This window comes from Emys orbicularis, chromosome 16 (genome assembly GCF_028017835.1).
Source record: "Emys orbicularis isolate rEmyOrb1 chromosome 16, rEmyOrb1.hap1, whole genome shotgun sequence".
Classification (NCBI taxonomy): Eukaryota; Metazoa; Chordata; order Testudines; family Emydidae; genus Emys; species Emys orbicularis.
In genome coordinates, this window is record NC_088698.1 from 17469452 (window position 1) to 17493180 (window position 23729).

At 40.1% G+C, this 23729-nt stretch overlaps 1 protein-coding gene across 4 annotated transcripts in view; it reads left to right on the top strand.

Moving 5' to 3' along the window:
* Positions 1–7496, top strand: part of TANGO2 (transport and golgi organization 2 homolog) — a 79860-nt gene extending 72364 nt beyond the window's left edge. For all 4 annotated transcript variants that reach the window (XM_065417605.1, XM_065417601.1, XM_065417602.1 and 1 more), the window contains 3 exons: positions 1452–1605; positions 3933–4037; positions 7287–7496. In XM_065417605.1, the coding sequence (XP_065273677.1) occupies positions 1452–1605; positions 3933–4037; positions 7287–7407 (380 nt within the window). In that variant the 3' untranslated portion in view covers positions 7408–7496. The remainder of the gene's footprint in view (positions 1–1451; positions 1606–3932; positions 4038–7286) is intronic.
* Positions 7497–23729: the final 16233 nt, after the last annotated feature.

A 23729-nucleotide genomic window follows, 5' to 3' on the forward strand; every position in this document is an offset into this window, starting at 1 on the left:
GCATTACAAAAACCAGGTATCTGCAGAATGTAGCAGAGCTATTCCTGATTTCCACATATCAACAAAGAATTCATTCTTGGTAGATCTGGCCTCCTAAGGGAGAGCTGAGTTTGGGAGGATCTTTACATTGTTCAGCCAGTGCTTAGTCTCTTGGATTGTTGCCAGGAAATGTAGGGCACCATTGAGAAACTTCCCTGCTGTCATCAGTGAGTGCAGTATTATTCAAGAGTCATATCAGAGAGAAAAGTGAATTATGTGATTAAAAGGAATAAACTGGATAGACTAGATTGCAAAATGTACTAAGTAATTCTAAAGATACCTTGCCATAAATTACCAAACCAGAGGTTTATAGTAATTGCTGCAGATGAGGATTAGAATAAAACTGAGAAACAAATAAAATCACTTCATTTTAACACTGTGGAATACATAACCATACCCTAATGTGTGCTAGGAGAGCTCCAATCTCCTGCCTAGTACCAGGACATACGTTTTATAGCATATCTAATTATAACGATTAGCTAGGGAATCATTTGAATGAGATTAAAAGTGATGAAATCTGTACGAGATAACTGTAAATCACCAGAAAATCCTTTCTAAGGTTCTGTTCTCCTGAAAATGTACTAGCAGCTATAGAGATAGAATGCTGCTGGAAGTGATCCATAGGGATTGTACTGTGAATGCATGAGACTTTTTAAATCTAAAACAGTTAACATATAGCCTCTTGTTAATGATTCTTTGTACCATTTATTTGATGGAGTTCAAAGCTGGAAGTATTGTTGGTTTTATTTTTGTGAAGTAACTGCAGTGTCACAGTTACGAGGGTTTTTTTTTTTTTTTTTTTTTTTCAAATTTAGGTTATATAGTATACTAGTACTTCCATTTCAATGTCTTCCTCCTGAAAAAATCTTTTCTGGAAATTGCACTTGATTTCACATCTCAACCTACATTTCATTAATAGCTGTGGCAAAATCCTGTGATTCAGTTAATATTTAGTACCCTTAGTGTGATGATCCATAGCTTTTTTTCAGTAAAACTGCCAGACTAAAATTTTATGTTCCAAAACAAAGAGAAATAGTTTTTTTTATGAAGAGTTAAGCATCTGGAAATGAGACTTTACATTAACTGATTATTTTTTTATTAGAATGCTACGTTTCTCTTTCCCACATGGGTTAATGCCTTCTACGGTATTAGAGGCAGAAATGGTGGGAGGGCAGGTGGGAATGGAGTAAGTGCTAAAGAAAAGCAAATTTTCCTGAGAAAAGATGACAAAAGGTCTATGATGAGTTTTGCTTGATTTATTTTCTCCTTCAAACCCTGAAGGATGAGGCAATGTTATATTTTTGGCTGTGTTGCATATATGTTAACTTTTTCACCCCAGAGAAATGCTTAACACAAACATTTTCTCACCTGCCCCCAAGTTTTTATTATTATTTATTAATTTCAATATTCAGGAATCTATGGATTGAGTAATTCTCTGTTGGATACACCATGGAAGAAACTTGAGTATGGAAAGCAGCTTTTCACAGAGGTGATCAAGCAAAGTCAGGACCTTGCCAAAGAAGACCTGGTGCAGGAGCTCATTAAAGTGCTGAATAATCAAGACCCGTAAGAACATAACCCACATTTTACTTAACATGAAGTACAAACATTTTAAACCTCACCTACAAAAGCTGTATTAAAGTAATGCTAAAGCTTCAGCTTATATTTAACCAAAGCCAAGTAAAAGTAAAATAATATACTTCCCTTCCCCCTTGGAACAAATTTCAGCCCTACTGATTTGATTTTGTGTGAGTTGAAGGCAGATACAGACTTACATGACATTATCACTGCAAAAGTAGCATTAGTGTGGATCTGTATTCTGACTTATCAGTACCTTATTCCTTAAAGATTACTCCTGCCAGGGCAGGAGTAGAGCGTGCAATATATAGAAAGGATAAGTTATGATAAACTAAAACATGCTTACCATAACTCCTGATCTCAGACGTTGCCCTAGCTCGAGCCACAGGTTTGGGATGGCTCAGGTCAGGGGTCAGTAGTGACACTGTTTAGCTGCCTCTCTTGACACACATGTAGTAAATACAGCCTGATTTTGGCCCATAGATACAATATGTGAGTTTGCATAAAACACTAGTCCAAGCCCTTCGATAGGACCATAGCAGTTATCTTACATAAACACCTACCTCCACTTGAATAACGTGCATTTTCTTGAATGCAGACTTGAAGTTCTCTGTCTTTTGTCAGCTTAATCTGGTTTAAAACAAAACTTAAGTATGTTTGTGTGGTATTTTCAAAGCTTCAAAAGAAGTGAAAAATTTCTCATGACAAGATGAGGGCTTTAGAAAACTGAACTGATGTTAAGTTATGCATCTGTCCCGCTATTTTTACTATGCATTCGATATTACAAACGAAAAACACTGATGTGCTTAAAAAAACTTGCTGTGCTGTACTGTTAATTTAGAAAAAAAGAGTCTTTGTGGCACCTTAGAGACTAACAAATTTATTGGGGCAATTTAGCAGTAAGACAGCCAACCTGTAGGGTACTGCACAACTCAAATGCACATGCACCCAAGATCTTGCAGTTGTGCTAATAGACATCAAGAGTATCACTTTGGTTCCAAAAGGGGAGTGTCTTAAAGGTAACTTTAAAGTTCAAAACTTTAAAATAAATGGCTGAGATTTTTTTCAAAGCAGCCAATAGGAATTAAGAACTAAAGATATCTTTCATATGAAATATTTGGCACTTCATAAGCATTAATTCTGTGAGCTATCTAATAGGTTTATTGGATGAGATTTAATTCCCACAACAAGCCCACCTCAGGATCTCTTCCCCTGTTGGTATCATGCATGATATCCTTTTAGTGACTCCCTCTCTCCCATTTGTGTAAACAGTCTGACTTTGTGCTATTTCCCCCAAAGAAAACTAGTGTGATCTGGGACACTGTGCTTCAATAGCAGTAACTAAAGTCATGTCAAACTGCATCATCTCTTTCTGGAGCAGGAAAAACTCTAGAAAAACAGCACTGAATCACAGTCTCCTTCCACTCTCTTCTTTGGCGCTCCGAGTGCCTAACTGGCTGCTGAACTTCGTCTCATTTTGATAGACACTGACACAAGCTGGCCTATGGTAGGAGGCAGAAACTTGAGCAGTGATGGGGATGGAAGAGGTAGAGAACCACACAGCGATAGGGTGCAGCAAATAGCATTTTAAGTTTGTCTTTACAGATTTCAATTTGATTTGTCAGTCATTGACATCATGAGCTATATATGGAAGGCAGAAAATCTGGGTATTATTCCCAGCTCTGCTATGGACTCTGTGACTTTGGACTCTTTCTCTGTAGGGTGTTGAGGTTTCATTAATTACAGTTTACAGATCTCAATACCACCTTACCATCGCAATACACTTTACCATGGCAAACTTGTTTACTTTGGAAATTTATTAAGCATTGTGCAATATAATTTTCCATTTCCTCCAAATGTTTCTTGGAAGTTGCAGACAGGTTTCTGTCCAAAACAAAAGAAATCTCCATGAGTCCATCTTGAATAATACTTGTTTTTTACACTTTGTATTTTAAATTACTTGACAATAAAAGGGGTATTCTTTTATTTCAGGAGACACTACAAATACAGAAAGGAAGGAATAGCAATGAAAGAAAAAAGACTGTCAACAATCATTAAAAATATTTAATAAATAGAAAGCTGATTAAATGAAAGGTTAAGTCCTTGAGAAATTTTCTCTTGGAAACAGCTGACAAACCTTTTTATCTTTGGTCCCTTCTTTTCATGTTTCTTTTTAAAAAATCACATTTTATTTTGACATTTTGCCTTTTCTTTATCATTATCATCAAGCTGTGTGTTGATTATAGTTAGTAAGTGTAGGAGGGTTTGTTTGGTATTAATACTGGGTAAGAGTAATAGCGCTATTTATTTTTCAGTCAGCTACCAGATCCCGCGTTGGAGGATCAAGGAAAGGAGCATGTGCAACATGTACTGAACGAATATGCAGCTTTGTGTGTTCGTTGCCCGGGATATGGAACAAGGTAAAATAAATACTTCAAGGCAAAATAAGACAACTATTGTATCAAGACATATATCTAAAGTCAAATCCTGCCATAAAATTTAACATTCTGGACCATAAAGTGGGTTTGTTCAGTGAATTTAATATCTATGCATAAGTTTAATCACTTGTAATCCTTAGATTATCTTCTTCTATTGTCATCTTCCTTAGCTTTGTGTCTCAGACATTGCTTGAAATGCCTATCAGTACCTGCTTTACAATTTGTCACACTTACTAATGATGCTAGCTATAACTTCCTTAAAGTTAAGTAGCTTTACCCTTTCAAAAATATTTTTATTTATTTTATTTTTTTTACTATCACACCTCTTCCTGTTCAGAACACCAGCTTCAGAAAGTTTGGGGGGTTTTTTCAGTTTGGTGGCTGAACCAAAAAAAAATTGGGGGAACTTGTTTCAGATGGACCCAAAACAGAATTTTTTTTGATGTTTCTTACCTAAATGAATCATTTAACCAAAAAAAAAATCATTTTTGGTTTTATTTTGATTTTGGGTATTTTTACCATTTTTTGTTTAAATCTAGTTAAATTTGGAAAAGAAACATCGTTTCAAAACCAAGTCAAAATATTAATTTTGAAAATGTTGAAACAAAGCATTTCGACTCTTTTTGGGGAAAAAATTATATACTTTCAGCTGAAAACAATTGCTGACTTCAACCTGAATTTGCGAGTAATTTCGGTCAACCCAGAACTCCATTTTTTGGCAAGTAAACTACTGACCTGAAAGATTTTACCCTGCTCTACTTATCTCAGCTTTGCCTATTGCTGCTCTGCTCAGCTCCATGAGCCAGCATATCAGCAAAGTGACAGATCTGCTAGCAAGTGATGAGTTATATTGGACATCAGAAAGTATTAGTACATTATACTGATCCGCCTCAATTTCTGATTCCAAACATGAAGTAAACATAGCGCTGTATGGAAGAATATAACCCTTTTTATTTGTCTCTTCTACCGAAGTAAGTGGAGAAATAGATTTGATTCTAAAATAAAATTTTATATTGTATGCCTAACTATATTAGGGATTTATTGTAGTCAAATCACTATAATAGCTAGGTGCCATATTCACAGATTAAGAATTATTATGATCAGCAGAATCCTGGTCTCCTCCATCTTCTCCTAATTTGTGCTTGCTTTCTTAAGTGAGGTATTTTCACTTTCTCTCTCCAGGAAGAAAGCAGTAAACATTGTGAATCAGTTATTGTTATGAGAAGGCTTGCACGATATGTATCTTGCACCCTAACCTGAAGATGGCAAGATTATGGCTCAGCCGATTCCTGGAGGCAGAGAATTCCTCAGCTAAGGGTCTGCCAGGGAGAATAAACTGGCTTCCCCACAGTCACTGGCTCAGTCAGTCATGGCATTTCCATTGCTCTAGCTGTCTTAGTGAATAAATGAGTGAGAGGTAGTCTCTGAAATGGCTGGTCCTCGTTTCCTAGGGGGGTTTAAAAAATAACATCAGAACCTTTAAACAGATTTGGAGAGAACTGACTGAGAAGCCATTGCAAAATGCAGAGCACTGCTTTGATGTGTAATAAAATACATGCAGAAACACGACCAGTTTATTTATGTACTGGGCACTAAAGTCCTGAAGGAATAATGGAGGGAAATACTTGTTTTTGTGTTTCACTGGTTGTACTCTGCCAATTTTAGGGAAAGGAGAAATGGCATTGGATGTTCATGGACTAAATATTTAGACATAGTTTTGACCTATTCCCAATACATTAGTCACTTTAGTTCACCATGCCAGGTCTAGTATTTCCCAACTCTCAGCATAGGGCAATTTAAATCCTCAAACTTGCTGGCTTAATTATCCCAGAAACTCAGAGTTGTCTTGCGTGAAAATATCAGATGCATTTTCATCTTTGTTGGAATTACTATTCACATATGTTGAGAAGTTGCTGCTGACAAAGTGCATGACCATTGCAGTATCTCAACACATCACTAGCCTTAGGAGAGAACACATGGAGTCACACCGTTCACAATTAATGGTTCTGAATGTGGGAGTCAAAGTGGAATAAACCCCCAATATACGACAGAATAGGAAGAGTGTGGCAAACATGTAATGATATGTAAGCAGAACTAGTCTAAACTATTTTTTACCATTGCTGTTTCTTTATTTAGGGCTTCAGTTCTAATTAATACTGCACAGGTCCTCTCATCCAGCAGTCTCCAAGCTCTTCATAAACATTAGGCCTCACAATATCCCATTCAGGCAGTTGTACCCATTTTGCAGATGGGTGAGCAGGGGTGATTTGACCCATGCCACAGAATTAGTGGTAGCATTAGGTATGGAACTCAGAAGTGTGGACTGCCAATCCTTTGAGTTAATTGGTAGACTAAATTGCCTGTGTGAAAATGCAGTTAATATAAAACAGAGGTCAACTTGGGTTTGAAATAAGGGACAGCTGACCAGTACATAGGTGTTCCTGAACAGCTGTGATTTATGGCTGTACTATTTAGTGCTGGTAATCAAGGCTAAAGTGGACTGCAAGTTCTCACGCCTTCACACACCAAGCCTGATTTTTTTGCTGTGTAAATCAGAAGTAGTTGCACTGAAGTCAGTGGAGTTACACATAGCAGTTTTACATCTGTATGTGAGCAGACTTGCATCTCAATGTTCAGAAATTGCTCTTTGGAGATATTGTGCTCCTCAGGAGAGAAATGGAGAGGTTCTTTGTATGACCTTGTGTCCTCAGATGGTGATTAGTGGTATTCTGGGCTGGTGAGTAATAAGGCTGAGGAGATTTGTATGGGCATTTGATACAAAAGGGAAGAATGCAGAAGTTAGTTAATATAAATAATCAGCAAGGATATGTGTGTCTGATAATATTCATGCCAACTAAATGCTGCCAGGTAAAATTTATTTTCAGGCTAGAACTGACTTGAACATATTCAGCAATTAAAAAGCTTATCATTAGTCTTCTCTGCTCTTTATTCTTCTTATCCATCAGCCTAAAGCTTTGTGTGGTTGTTACCTTAATAAGTGCAGCAGTGAAGCAAGATAGTACAGAGTTTGATTCAGTGGAATGTGGTGGGGGGAACCCAAGTTAATCCTTCTTCAAATCTGAGTTTTTATTGGCGTTTTTCAGACCTATTTCTATGTGATGCTATTGTGGTCAAGCGAAATTAATGGAAAATTTAGATTAAAGTATTATTGTGCAAATGGTTAGACAAAAACGAAGTTTAAAATTTTTTTCTTCCCTTATTTTCTTTCAGGACTAACACAGTCATTCTCATTGATGCAGAAGGACATGTTACTTTCACAGAGCGCACCATGCTCAATGCAGATATCAACCAATGGAAAACAAGCACCTATCAATTCAAACTGGAAACTTAACAACTTTCCATTTGAATGGATCATGAGAAAAGAAACAAGAGAACAAGCCATTGAACTCCACTGAAGGCTTTGTACCAGCCTCCAGCACCCAGAGATGGAAAGGAAAAGCTTATTAAATCCATAGCATACCCTAGCAACTACCAAAACCTTTTGCACAAAACCAAGGAAAGAAAGCCTTTACAGTAAAATTTTGGCTGGATTAAAAATGTGTTGCTTTTTGTGCAAGTCTTTTTTTTTAAGTTTAAAGGGACACAGTTTATTTTCTAGGCATGATTTTTAAACTATGTTGTTAATGTATAGGGGATTGGTCCTGCAAGGTATTGAGTGTTTCTTACGAGGTGCTAAGTGCCCTGAGCTCCTTTTGATTTGATTTCAATCAGAGCTGAAGGTATGCAGCACTTTGGAAGATCAAGTCCTACCTTATTAAAGTTCAAAGATTTTTCAGAATCTAACTTAAACCTTCAGAATCAATCATGATAACTTTTCGCATTTCACTCAGCTTGGACAAAGACAAACTAGTCAGATACACGTTTATTTATGGTTGATTTCTAGTCACTTTGTGAACTGGCACAACTATGTAATGTGACTTCTGGAAATGATCCCTGGGAATGGTGGTTATGTGAATTATAAAAAAAATTCCATTGGAATTTTACAAAAAGAAACATTTCTACTGATCTTAGACCATAAAGTTTTTAGAAAATCTGTCCCTGCCTTTTCAACATATGCTTGTAGGGCAGGGGTGGGCAAACTTTTTGGCCCAAGGGCCACATCGGGGTTGCGCAACTGTATGGAGGGCCAGGTAGGGAAGGCTGTGCCTCCCCATACAGCCTGGCCCCTGCCCCCCTCAGAACTGCTAACTCATCCAACCCCCCCCCTTATCCCCTAACCGCCCCCTCCCGGGATCCCCGCCACCTATCCAATCCCCCTGTCCCCTGACTGCCCCGACCCCTATCCACACCCCCACCCCCTATCCAACCACCCTCTGCTCCTCGTCCCCTGACCACCCCCTCCCAGGACCCCCTGCCCCTAACTGCCCCCTGGGATCCCACCCCCTTATCCAACCCTCCCTGTCCCTTGACTGCCCTCCCGACCCCTATCCACATCCCCCGCCCCCTAACAGGCCTCCCGGGTCTCTCACTCCCAAGCCTCCCTGTTCCCCATCCCCTGATCGCCCCCCCAGAACCTCCGCCCCATCAAACCGCCCTCTCCTCCCTGATTGCCCCCCCAGGATCCCCCGCTCCCTTACCAGCCGCAGGAGCTCGCAGCCGTGACACCTGGCCAGAGCCAGCTGCGCTCCCCACGCTGCCCAGTGGCAGCGGCAGGTCAGAGCACAGCCCACGTGGCTGAGGGGGAGGGGCCGGGGACTTGGCTCCCCGGCCAGGAGCTCAGGGGCCGGGCTGGATGTGGCCCGCAGGCCGTAGTTTGCCCACGTCTGTTGTAGGGTTTTTTGATCATGGATGTGGGCATCGGTGAATGTATGTTATATTTGCAGAATTGGTTGTTTTAGTGTAATATAACAATTTTTCAGACATATACAATGGTGTTCTGCATAGGGAAAAGGGTTGTTATTCTTCACAAGTCTATTTTCCCTTAAGTAGTACAGTGTTGAGTAAAGTGATTTATCTTGTACTGTCTTTCTCATTTGTATCCAATACTTGTGTCTGATGAGGGAATGAAACTGAAGTTTGGTCTGTGCTCTTTAATCTCTTGCTGAGAAGAGATTAAAGCATCATGGAGTGTGATAGGCTCCATCTCTGAAGTGAAGGGATCAGCTGCTCTGTATTGTGGCACCTTGTTGCCTGCAGTCTAACCAGCAATGTATGCCTTTTTTTTTTTTTCTTTTTTTTTTCTTTCCCTTCTAGACTGATAACTAGTAGGATATGTTTGCAAACAAAAAGTGAACTATATGAAGTTTATACTTATGCTTTTTTGTAAGCTTTGGTTTTAGCTATATTTCTTTACTGGTCTAATGTGTTAAAAGCTGGAAGTGATTGCTGATATTTTATGGTAGAATACAATATTTGTTACATGGTGACATTATTACAATATTATAGTGCTGGAAAAAAAATCAGGTGTTAAAATACACTTCCCATGTTCCTATAAGCTGTAAATTATGAAGCTGGTTATTTAAATGTATGTTTTCTTTCCATTAGTCAGTGCCAATGGTGGGTGATGGAGAGAATCTCTCTTGCTAATGTCAAAGTATTTTAAAATCCTAGATTATTTTGCTGCCGTTACGGTTGTACTGTAACTTACTCCAAATGCCAAACCTTAAATACTGATTTGACTCCCCCCCACCCCTTCATTGAGTGTGTTCTTTACTGTGATGTTCCGAGAATTGTAGAAAGGATTGCAATATAGCAGTATTTTCCTATATTGCTCACACAGAGGTTCAGTTGTTTTCTCTACTCAGGGCCTATATTTTGTATTGAAATGCTTAGAGGAAACTGAGGCCTCTTAGGGTGTAGTCTGTGGTGTGAGTGGAAACCAGATTTCTCACTGGGGTTATAATAGGGTTGCAAAAGGCCATTTCCAGGGTAATGACTGTCTGGAAAGCAGTATTCTTATTAGTTATTTCCCTCCCATGATCATTTTAGATAAGAGTTTTGCCTGTTTAAATATTTCTAGCAGTACCAGGCTACACTCACATGCTTAATTGAGCATATGTTTAAGTGCTTTGCTGATCAGGGCCACACTGTGTAACAAATGCACAAGTGCACCTTCTGACAAATTTTAAGTACCGGACTGTTACCGCAGCTATCACAATCACAGTTACACCTGTTTGTGACTCATGCACCTGGCTGGTTGGCATTGAACTTCATTTCAGTGTGGCGGACTCCCGGATTTCCTTCTCCTGAGCTGTGAGAGGAGTTTACTGTTTCTTTACATGGCTATTCTATCAATTAAATTCATTGGTGTGTGTGTATAGTAATCTGCTGTACTTGCAAACATAATGAATCTAAACACAGAAGCAAAAATAGTCCATAATCAGGAATATATGGAATTACTTTATAATTTAAAATTAATGGTAAAAAATATCTCATTCAAACAGATTCTATAACCCAGGCAGTTGGTATTCCGTAGTGGCGAAGGATTCTGATTTAGTCCTGCCAGTGTTTCGGTTGAGCCTTGAACCGCTAAGCTTTTGTCAATGTAGTACTAAAAAGCTGCTTTAAAATTTGAGATTGACAACTGGCAAGTGTGTATTTAACTTTTGTTATTACTAAAAGTATTTTAACTAATCATTTACAATCTATTTCTATATGTCAGAAACACTGCCAAAGTATGAATGGCTAAAATTTGACCTACATTTAAACTTGTTACCTACATAGAAAGTAGAAATATTTGCAATTGCTTTTCATCCTCAAAATGTTTTCATAGAATCATAGACTTTAAGGTCAGAAGGGAAGATTATGATCATCTAGGCTGACCTCCTGCACAATGCAGGTCACAGAATCTCACCCACCCACTCCTGTATCAAACCTATGTCTGAGCCATTGAAGTCCTCAAATCATGGTTTAAAGACTTCAAGGTGCAGAGAATCTTCCAGCAAGTGACCCATGACCCATGCTGCAGAGGAAGGCAAAAAAACCCCAGGGCCTCTGCCAGTCTGCCCTGGAGGAAAATTCCTTCCTGACTCCAAATATGGCGATCAGCTAAACGCTGAGCATGTGGGCAAGCCTCACCAGCCAGACATCCAGGAAAGAATTCTCTGTAGTAACTCAGATCCCACCCCATCGAACATCCCATCACAGGCCATTGGACATATTTACCACTAATAGTCAAACACCAATTAATTGCCAAAATTAGGCTATCCCATTATACCATCCCCTCCATAAACTTATCAAGCTTAGTCTTGAAGCCAGATATGTCTTTTGCCCCCACTGCTCCCCTTGGAAGGCTGTTCCAGAACTTCACCCCTCTGATGGTTAGAAACCTTCATCTAATTTCAAGTCTAAACTTCCTGATGGCCAGTTTATATCCATTTGTTCTTGTATCCACATTGGTACTGAACTTAAATAATTCCTCTTCCTCCCTGGTATTTATCCCTCTGATATATTTATAGAGAGCAATCATATCTCCCCTCAGCCTTCTTTTGGTTAGGCTAAACAAGCCAAGCATTTTGAGTCTCCTTTCATAAGACAGGTTTTCCATTCCTCAGACATCCTAGTAGCCCTTTTCTGTACCTGTTCCAGTTTGAATTCATCCTTTTTAAACATGGGAGACCAGAACTGCACACAGTATTCCAGATGAGGTCTCACCAGTGCCTTGTATAATGGTACTAACACCTCCTTATCTCTACTGGAAATACCTGGCCTGATGCATCCCAAGACTGCATTAGCTTTTTTCACAGCCATATCACATTGGTGGCTCATAGTCATCCTATGATCAGCCAATACTCCAAGGTCCTCCTCCTCTGTTACTTCCAACTGATGCATCCCCAGCTTATAACAATAATTCTTGTTATTAATCCCTAAATGCATGACCTTGCACTTTTCACTATTTAAATTTCATCCTATTACTATTACTCCAGTTTACAAGGTCATCCAGATCTTCCTGTATGATATCCCGGTCCTTCTCTGTATTGGCAATACCTCCCAGCTTTGTGTCATCCGCAAACTTTATTAGCACATGCCCACTTTTTGTGCCAAGGTCAGTAATAAAAAGATTAAATAAGATTGGTCCCAAAACTGATCCCTGAGGAACTCTACTAGTAACCTCCCTCCAGCCTGACAGTTCACCTTTCAGTACGACCCGTTGTAATCTCCCCTTTAACCAGTTCCTTATCCACCTTTCAATTTTCATATTGATCCCCATCTTTTCCAATGTAGCTAATGATTCCCCATGTGGAACTGTATCAAATGCCTTACTGAAATCAAGGTAAATTAGATCCACTACAAGATCAGTGGTGTCCTTTGTGATGCACTTTGAGATCCTTCAGGATGAAAAACACTATAAAAATGCAGTAGGTTATTGCTGTTATTATAAATCAACCTACGTTTTTACATCACACGTATCACTATGGTATCTCAAATATAAAAATACCTGTTGTCATGGCCAGCTTGTTAGTCATCCAGGTTGGGACCACTACTCCATGCCTATTGTTTGCTCTGAAAATAAACAAAAATTGGCTATTTGGGGCAGCAAAGGGTTTTACAAACATCAGTCTTCAGAACAGCCCTTTGAGTTAGGTAAGTATTAAAGTGAAGTATTAACCGATTTTACAGATGAGGAAATTGAGACAGAGGTTTATCACCTTATCCAGAGGCAAATTGTCAGTGTCAGAGCTTGGGTTCGACCATAGGTGATCTTAACTCCCTTTCCTGCAATTTAAATCAATCTCTTGATGGCTGGGTTTTGTATTCATTCAATATATCCAGCTTCTAATTGCTGAGAGTTAAAATGAAAAAGACCATTGTTTTGGGGGGACTCTACAAAATATGTAAAGTTCATCTGCTGGCTTTATCATAGCAGTTAATACAGTGGACCCCAGCTTACTCTTGTTGAAGTTTATGGGAGTTTTGCCCTTGACTTCAGTGGAAACAGGATCAGGCCCTCTATTCCCAAAGCTGCACTGATATCAGGAATGGTACCAGAGCATTGAGCAGAGAAATGTTCTGGTATAATTAATTGTATAAGCTGGTGTTCATTGCTAAGTGCTAATTTTAGTTGCATTCAATCACTGGAAAAAGTTAACTGTAAGCAAGTGACAAGACAAAATTGACAGAGAAGGCATTTTGTTTTTATAAGGTATTTTAAAAAGAGGGAATATCAAATGTAAAACTACAAATTAGATTATTGGGTGACATGTTTTTAGGTTTCTTGCTGTGAAATTAATTTGTGTGGGGTATCTTTTTCAAGTCATAAGGTTACAGCAGCTTTTTCTCCTACCAAACAGTTTTTTCCACTTTGATGATGATGAGAAGGATTTTTTAAATACTATTTATAATTCTTGATTCAATTTTTTGCCTTTTTTAAGCTATTTTAAATTTTGTCATTTGTATATCTGTATTCAAAGCCAGAGTCAGAATAAATTGTTTGGTGACCAAATCTTTGCCACCCTAATAAATTGTGTATGTGTTTTGTACGTGTGTGCACATGGGATGGGATAAAGAGACGCTCTGATTAATAGGGAGTAGAAATAAAAGATAGATGTAGAATGACATCTCTTTCCAACAAGTTCATTTTTTTTTCTTTTAGGGTGCCTTTTTCAAAACTGCTCAGCATTGGCCTCGCAGTATGACCCAAAAGTTAACACATAACAGAATAGGGGGGAAGTTGTGGTCACGTACCAGTATTCAGCTGCACAAGTTTGACACTTTTTCAGTAAATTTCTCTGGATTGTGGGAATAAATACTCAAAATTAAATGCAAAATTCTCTGGGAAATGGGGCAGAAATTGCATATTGTGTTTTAGTCATTAGTAGATGAACGGATACAATAGAAGAGGAATGAACTGAGTGGCTTCCCCCACTTCAGCTCAGAGGCAGGCATATATACACATTGCTTTTCTGGTGGCACCAATACATCCCTGCAAGAGCCTGTTTGATATCTTTCCCTCACTCCTCCTTTCTCTGCAATAGAGCTGTAGTTTGAGGTAACTTTCCTTTTTTTTCTCCTCTCTCATCATGAGCATTTTTGTCATCTTCTGTCAGCTTGTGGAATCCCCTCTACATTGTGCCATATTCTTCAGCCTGTACCTCCTCACACAGCGTAGAGTGGGAGAGGTACTGGAGGCAGTCTTCCTCAGCAGAATCCACCTTGCACCTAGCTATTACCAGTGACTTCCTGTGGCCTTAGCCATCTGCTCGTACTTGCTGCACAGCCCTCCTTGCAGCTTCTCAGAATTCAGACTAGTCCTGTGCCACACCTTTTGCCAATGTCTTTCTTCTAAGCAGCTGCCCCTTTTCTCAGCAGGTTTAACAAATGCCACTTCATGCACAGCAGGACCGGATGGAAAACATAAAGGCCCTCTAACAACCCATGGCTATCTCCCTCCCGTCATAGCCTCTGGTTCCTCTTGGATCCTTCAAGGAAGCATTGGAAACATAATTACTAATCCTTACCTAGATATGTAGGGAAGTCATTAAGTGCTTGCTCATATATATTTCCCTGTTGGTGTGCAGTCATCCCAAGCACTCAAGTTTGGATATTTTTGGCCAGCACTGTTTGTTAGGACCCACACCTGCACCCTCAATGTCTTTGTGACTCCAACCCAAGAGCATAAATGGTGGGACAACCCTACCCATCCTTCAGTTCCTTCTCACTGCCTGTGGCTATGAGTCAGAACTTCGACAGTATCCGAGCCTCTTGCTCACTCTGTAATCCCTTCCTGTTTTTTGTAAATAGTTGTAGTGCCACAGATGATAGTTTAAGATTGCTCTGTACATAGTGTTTCATTTCTTTTTTTTTAAATAAAACCCTGTTTTTTCTCTGAGACTTCACCGAGTATTGGTCCCCCTTCATGGCGGAACTGAAATCTTCAGGATTTGCAAACTGTACTTGTAAGGCAGTAATATCCGTTACTGATGGGCATATCAGGTGTTTGTTTCCCCTGGAAAGATTCTAAGCCACAGCAGATCATCAGTTATATACAAGCCCATTCTCAGACGTTAGTAAGAGCTTGCCTCAGACTTCTGGGACACATGGCCTCCTGCACATACATTACTCAGCATCCCAGATTTCATCTTCGCTGCATGCCGGAGAAGTTGAAATCTGTATATCAGTCCAACAGACATAATCTAGACATGAAGGAGCATGGTCCCCAGAAGTCTTGCTGGCAGTGTCCTCTAAAAGTATGCATGCCCATCAAAGACTTTGGTGATAGATGCCTCCAGTCTCGAGTGGGGAGCGCACTTAGACGGTCTTCACATTCAAGCCCTATGGATTCCTCAGGAAAACTTTCACAGCATCCCTCCCAATTCTGAGAGGTCTAATGATTTGAATCATGATGGACATCACCTCAGCAGTGTTTTATATCAATAGGCAAGGCAGAGTAAGATCCACCCCTCTTGTGCATTTGCCATGAAACTACTTGAGAAGCACTTCACTTACCAGGCTTGCAGAATGTTCTGGAAGACCACCTCTTCAGGTAGTTTACAAATGCCCACGAATGGTCAGTGAAGGACACCATCAGACAGGACATATTCATCAGATAAGGTCAACCCTCTACAGACCTGTTCAATGGAAGAAAACAAAAAATGTCACCTGAATCTCTTTCAGATGTGTTGCTGATGCCCTGGGCTGAGGGTCTAACCTATGTGTGTACCTCTGTTTCTACTAATTCCAAGAGTCGTCAGAAAACTCAGGACTCTGCCAAGATCGTTATATTGGCACTGGCTTGGCCAAGGCAGTTCTGGTTCTCGGACCTGTTAAATCTCTCCATTCGACATGCAGTCCAGTTACCTCTTCAGCCAGATGTGATATCCCAAAGGAAGGGACAGATCCTCCATATGCACCTCACAGCATGGATGCTGGCTGGTTAACAGGAGAGAGGATCCGCTCTTTGGAGGTACAGAATGTTCTTATCCGCATTAGAAAAGATTCTACAAGGCTAGCTTACTCTGCCAAGTGAAAAAGATTCACTGTACGGGCCCAGCAACTTCAGTTTATCCTCATCTCTAAATCAGATACCTGATATATTAGAATACCTTTTGTCCTTAAAGAATTCAAGACTATCCATGAGCTCTGTAAGGGTCCCTCTAGCAGCCATTTCAGCTTTCCATCTTCGTATTCAAGGTCATTCAACGTTCTCCCACCCTACAGTAGCTAAGTTCCTGAAGGGTCTTCTGTGGGTACATACCCCATTCAAAGAGGCTTATCCTCCTTGAGATTTCAACATTGTGCTGACAGGATTACTGGGTCTTCCCTTTGAGCCCCTAGCTACCTGTCCCCTTTTCCACCTATCCATTAAAATAGCCTTTGTAGTAGCAGTGGGTGGGAGAAATATAAACTGTCATGGGGGGACCCCTGTCTTTATGAAATACAGTGTAACCTTGAGGCCTTACCCAATGTTTTTGTCAAAGGTAGTCTGACTTCCATCTCAACCAAGTAATACGCCTGCCTGTCTTCTTTCCCAAGCCACATTCCAACAAAGGGTAAGCTAAACTTCACACCTAACATATAGTTAAGAATGGATGCTATCCTTTTATCTTAATAAGACTATTCCTTTTAGAGTGTCCCTGCAGGTATTTGTAGCTAAGGCATATGGGATGAAAAGTGAGAGGCTATGTCAGCCGTGAGAGTACCTAATTGGATTTCTACATGTATTGAGTTATGTTATGAAATAGCTAGCTTAGACCAAACATTGAGGGTTACAGCCCACTTCACCAGGGCTCAAGCAGCTTCCGCAGCATCTCTGAGAAATTTTCCACTAGTGGAAATATATAGGACAGCAATTTGGGATTTGATGCATACTTACTCACCATTACTCCATAGTAAAAGCTTCAAGATTTGATGCTCATTTTGGCAGAGCAGTTTTACAATCACTGTTCAGGTAGGTTCCTAACACCTGCCTCCTGTGATCAGGTTACTGCTTGTGAGTCTCCACAGTGAAGAAGAAATGGCTACTTACCTTTACAGCAATTGTGAAGTTAGCATTTATTTTCCTTTCCCCCCGCATCCTGAAAACAGGGTGTGGAAACCTTTCTAGGCCACCCCAAAGTTAAAGCTGATTATGGTTTTTCCCTTCCTCCTTTCTCTTATGCTGTCTGTGTAGTCCTCTCCCAAACAAGGGCCAAGAAAAAAGATTAGGATGGAGGCCAAAAAGTCCGAGAAAACCTGGCACTTGCCTTCCTCTGAGGATTTATTCCTCTCATGTTCATCGTCCTCACAGTCCAACTCAAGAAGGGCATATCTAGGACCCTGGACCTAGATAATATCAGAGAACAGGTTCAGTTGACGAAGGTGAAGACCTACATGAAATGAGTTTTCTGTAGTTTTTTCCCCCCCAACCCTAAATTCTCTGGGGAACAAGATTGGTGACCTGAGTGATTTAAGCTAGATCATAAGAGATCCACTAATTGCACTTGTCACAAAGTATGTAATCTCAAAAGATACTTAAGCAGATTGATTTCTGTCCCTAAAACAGGTGCCTTGCACACAGGTTCCCCAGAAAGGCAATGATTCCATTTGTGGGTCCTGCCTCCCTTAAGAATGTAACTAACATATGTACAGCACAATCCTTTGCTAGGTTTTTTCTGCTTTTATAGAAGACGTGGCGTACATGATCACCTTCAGGCTTCACTTTCCTGATTCAGCCTTCATGAAGTCCTAAAAGGTCTTAGAGGCTTGCTCTCCTACCTGTCTCTTGTCTGTGACCACTCAAGCAAGATAACCTGCTGCTTTTTGATAGTGAGACAAAATATATGGCTTTGAGCAACAGATGCAGATTTGAGACCTGATTCTATGATCTCTTACATCAGTTTAACTCCACTGACTTCAGTCAAGTAACTGAGAGGGGAATTGGACCCAATCAAAATGTGCCAAGCAAACTCATAAAGTGGTAGGAGCTGCTGCCAAAAAAGAATAAACTTGCTTATTCTTGCCTCTAAGATGAAGTGGGTAGAGCTATCCAGCACTGTTGTGAGACTAGCAGAGGTTGCTCTGAGAAGACCAACAGTTAAGACAAAATTGTCCTAATTTTGCTCAATGTGGTGGCATGTTAAAAGGAGACATTGAGTTCCCAGATATAAACCCATGACTAACATGCAATCAAGAAGCATTATTTGACCAACTATCAAGCCACTCGAGTAAATTTTAAAGGATGTTAGAGAAACACCTTATTAACTGATCTAAAATAATCGTCATCAACTCCCCCTCCACTCAATCCCACCCACAGAGGAATGATGGATCAGATCCACTGTCTTTGCAACTAATACTTTGCACTACCGTGCAAGAAACTTGGGGTAGTTCACGAATCTGGTCTCACTTGTGTACCAGTCCTTTATTTTGCACCTCAGGTTGCTTGGTTGCTTCAGGTAATGTAAGGCTAATATAGGAGTAGCATAGCTGGGTTTTGAAGAGTCCCATACAAAATGTTTTTGGTCATGAAGAGAGGCTGCCAAGATTTGGGGCCTTAAAGGGTTGGGGTAATAGAAACTTAGGTGAAAAGTGCTATGGGCTCCTCAGGTTTCTGATAAGCAGGTAGCCCATCATTCCCAAAGATGCAAAAGCAACAAATAGGAAAAAGCAATAACAGTAGTTCATGGATGTCCCCCAGGGCTGTTGGTTGCTAGGATGCCGTGTCCCTTTCCTCTTTCCACTAATGAAGAGCAAGAAACCAAGCTCAAGATGGAATAGCTCTAAATCTTAGACAGATAATAGTTATACCATCAAAGACACGTGCAATCTTGTCTTCAGAAGATTAGATAGTATTCAGGGCCGGCTCCAGGCACCAGCTTGCCAAGCAGGTGCTTGGGGTGGCCGCTCCGGAGAGGGGCGGCACGTCCAGCTATTTGGCGGCAATTCAGCGGACGGTCCCTCACTCCCGCTCGGACCGAAGGATCTCCCGCCGAATTGCCGCTGCATATCGCGATCGCGGCTTTTTTTTTTTTTTTTTTTTTTTTTTTTGCGCCGCTTGGGGCGGCAAAAACCCTGGAGCCAGCCCTGATAGTATTGTAGATGTCTGAGTATAATCCATTGTGTATGGCTTTTTAAATTATTCATCACTGCAAGTGAAATACATCAATAACCAAATATTGAGACAATATCCTAAAGAGACTTAAGTTCTCATTTACAATGGCACAAAACGATATTTACCAAGGTCTCAAAACAAGAGAGTCCTTGAAATCTCGAGGGAGTAAATAGGAAAGTTAATCATCTTAAATTTGAAATTTAGCCAAACAATTTAAACAATAAATATTGCGCCTCTGGTTTAACAAATATCCTTATTTATACAGAATATTAACTGCTAGAAATTAGTTCCATATCATTCAGATTCAAGTAACAAAGCACTGGATAATTCTTCATCTGCTTCATTTTCCACAGAGACATCTTGCTGATGGATTTTGAGGGCTCATGAAAGGCTCTAGACTTGGTGGGAATAGAATCTGTATTGTAATCAACTGAAGAGGAAGCAGAAAAACAAATTATGAGAACTACACAACTCATCTGTGTGAATCATGCTGCAATATTTAAGCTTAAGGAGAGCAAAAAGCTAAAATTGAACGTAGTTACACAAGGAGATGCTATCCGTCTGGTACATCCTGCCTCCTGCCTGGAGAAGAGCTTTAGAAACTGAATGAAAAAGCAAGATCCGATTAGAGTGCTAAAATCTCTTTCTACCTTTAAAGCTCAAGATCAAAGGACTGACCATGGAGGTTATGGTATATGGATATTGGGAAAAAATAGTTTACAGCAAACATAGAAAAAGTGAAGGTTACAGTGGATAGACAAGAACTTGAACCTGTTAAGAAGAATGGGAGACCATACAAAATAGTAAAAAGCAATCTCCCTTGCTGGTTCACATAAAGGCTTTGACATGTTTGTAGTGGCATGATAAATGGAACAGAATGTGAGTGCTCTCCTAAAAAATAGCTCAAAAGCGTGAGGAATGAAGCAGGGGAAAATACAGTTGATTCTGCATAGACAGAACAAATATAATGAAGAAAAATCATTATGTTGAAAGATGTTCTAAAGATGCTGCAGAAGCTCAAATGGAAATGCACTGGTCATATGACAAGAAGACAGATGGAGAGTAACTCTAGAATATCTGGACTAGAACAGGGATACTTGGTAGCACTGTAGCGATATTTTCATACAAACAACTGCTAATCACAGTGTAATTTCACTAGTGATGCCTACTTGTTTACAGTATATGTACAAGAATATTGTCATCAACAGGAGATGATTTAAGATATAACTAACTAGTTTATATCTAGAATGGTACATACATAATGCCATTTTCATTTTCAGTAGAGGTTGGAGCTCTGCACCAGTTATGTCAAAAAGATCCCTAGAGCTAGGTAAGAATTATGTAATGCATGGAAAGAATGTGTCTGTTGTAAAGCATGGGTATGATGCTGAATAGTCATCAAGAAGTACAGCTACTAAGTCAAAAAAATAAATTGATTTTGGCTTTCATAGGTGGGAGTAAGTTTAATAGAGTAGATGGAAAACAAAATAAGTTCCTCTCTTTATCTCAGCTGGAATTTTCAGAAGAGCCTGAAAGTCAAAGGGAATTGGGTGTGCAACTCCCTTAGCCCCCTTTGGAAAATCTCAGCCCTTACCTCTTCACCCAACCCATATATTCAAAACATTACTGCTAAGGTTGTTGTTCTCCTTCCATTGTTTCCACCAGATCATCCCCCATCTCAAACATGTTCAGTAGCAAAATTACACTATTTTTCTGATAACAGCAATACATAATCTGATTTCTTTTTATTCTTGCTTCGTGGTTTGTGTATAATTTTGTTACGCTAGCTGTCTGTACCTAATGTTAACCTGAACTATCTTGATATTCAATATTTATTTGTTTATAATATTTATATTACTGCAGTGTTCAGAGCCCTATTGTTAGGGCCCTACCAAATTCACAGTCCATTTTGGTCAATTTCATGGTTATAGGATTTTTTAAATTGTAAATTTCATTATTTCAGCTATTTAAATCTGAAATTTCACGGTGTTGTAATTGTAGGGGTCCTGACCCAAAAAGGAGGTGTAGGGGAGTCGCAAGGTTACTGTAGGGTGGGCGGGTTGTGGTACTGCTACCCTTACTTCTGCGCTACTACTGGTGGCAGCACCATGCCTTCAGAGCTGGCAGATGGAGAGCGGCGGCTGCTGGCCGGGAGCCCAGCTCTGAAGGCAGCGCCGCTGCCAGCAGCAGCGCAGAAGTAAGGATGGCATGGTATGGGATTGCCACCCTTACTTCTAGGTTGCTGCATGCAGAGCTGGGTCCTCAGTCAGCAGCCACCACTCTCCGTACGCCCAGCTCAGAAGGCAGCAGTGCAGACGGAAGGGTGGCAATACCATACCATGCCATCCTTCCTTCTGCGCTGCTGCTGGAGGCGGCTCTGCCTTCCGAGCTGGGCTCCCAGCCAATAGCCGCTCTCTGGCCACCCAGCTCGGAAGGCAGCGCAGAAGTAAGCGTGGCAATACCGTGACACCCCCCCCTAAAATAACCTTGCGACCCCCCCTGGGTCGGGACCTCTAATTTGAGAAACGCTGGTCTCCCCCATGAAAACTGTATAGTAGAGGATAAAAGCACACAAAAGACCAGATTTCAAGGGGGAAGACCAGATTTCACGGTCCGTGACGCATTTTTCTTGGCCAGGATTTTGGTAGGGCCCTACTCTTGTGGTTTAAGCATTGTAAAAATGCATATGAATATCTGGTCCCTACTTTGATGATTTGTCTTTCATAGTATATTCACCAATATATTATCTGAAGACCATATCATCTATTGAAGCTAAAATAAATGTACAGGTGTGTGGTTTGAACTTGCTTCCATCTGACTGTTTTAACATTTTTTAACAGAACAGAAATAGCCACACTGTGGAAGTTATTGTTATATGTTATGCTCCCTAACTATTAGAATGTACAAAATATTGTACTGCAAAGAACCAGCCATGGTACCAAACTTTTACTCTGTATAGTTCTGATTCAGGAAAGCACATAATCAGGCTACTGTATTCAAGTGAGCTTTTAAGCACATGCTTAACTTTAAGCCTGTGCTCAGATCCGTTAACTGAAGTCAATGGGACTTAAGCATGTGCTTAAAGTTTAACACATGCTTAAATGGCCTTCTGAATAGGAATGCTTTCCTGAATCTGAGGCTATTCTATAAAAGCTTATATGCTTGCTCTGCATGTGACATCTGAAAAGGCAACATGTCTGTTAGCATAATAAAGCGTCTTACAAGCTTGTCTCTTGTGACAGAGGAAATGCTTTAAGTGATATCTCACCTGACATGCTAGCCTTTATAGGCAGTGAGCCAACTCTTGGCCAGTAACTTGATCAGATTATAAACATGCATTGATTGCTTCTGCTTGGGTTCATTAAGATAAATTAGATAACAGACTGGATCTGTGTTACTATCTACGCTTATAGTGACTTTTCTGGTGATACAGTGCTATAATGTAGAATAATTGAGAGCATTCACCACTATGCAGTTGGGGGTCCCAGATGCAGAAATTTGTGCTTTTAAAAATCACTGTAAATTTGGGATTATTTTCCCATTCTGTGCATTGGTGGGGTGGTGAAGGGGAGGTTGTTCTAGCATCAAGGCACAAGAAAAGTTCACCCCTTCATCCTACATTTGGCATGTAGGGAAAAATTGCCGTCCTTTCAATGACTATCAAACTTTTTACAGCATCCTAATAGCTCTTCCTTCCATACTGTCCTTCAGAAAAAAACATTATTATCCCCTAGATGACTTGTGCATGCTTTCCAGAAGCAGACCATCACTCTTTCAGAATACCAAACAAGCTTTAAGGAATGCTTTGGGAGGTTTTTAGTTTTATTACAGAAGTATTGCAGAAGTATTTTAGTTTTATTACAGAAGTATTGCAGAAATCTAGTCTTTTCTTTTAGGAAGAAAACAATCTTTGGAAATTTTATTTTGATCTTGAGATGACTTTCTAGTATCAGCTGACACTTAAGGGAGGTGGAAGTGATGTTTAGAAAATAGTTGCATCGTTTTTTGTTGATGACAAATATTGTTGGCTCTCCTAAAAGTGGTTCATCAGCACTTTTAACTTTTTTGTGGGGTATGAGAATTCTAGAGGTATACTGAATTTGTCAGTATCCTTTTGAAAGCCATGTCCTCCAGCTTTGTGTTTGTAAACTTAAGCCCAACATGTACTATAAGGAGACATAATGAAAATATTTAGAAAGGGGACAGAGGGCTCACCCGTCACACAATATTACCACTACTTGACACTTTTCCAAGCTACCCAGATCTACACGATATGGCTAAGTGGTGGTATGCAGTGTGAAAATCTGAGTCACTTGCCTTGCTCCTCTTTCTATTTTTGAGAGCATTTACAGGCAGCTTCCAGCAGCACCAGAAATGCTGGAGTAACACCAGCGAGGCTTTTCTTGGGAGATTTCTGACCTATTTTACTGAATAAGTTGATTTACCTTCCTGCTCTGCTCAGTGGAACCACACCAATTCCAGTGCAGGTCAAGCCCTCTGTACTTATGGAGTAGGGGACAGGACTTGCTTCCCTGCACTTATACTATATTTAATCACTCTAAAAATAATTGTCATACTCTGATGAGGACAACTTCAGATATAGAATGGGCAGCAGGTAAACTCTTAAGACAACTTGATTTTGTTACTATGCAAAAGAGATTAGTAATAAAGGACCCCGATCTGATTGC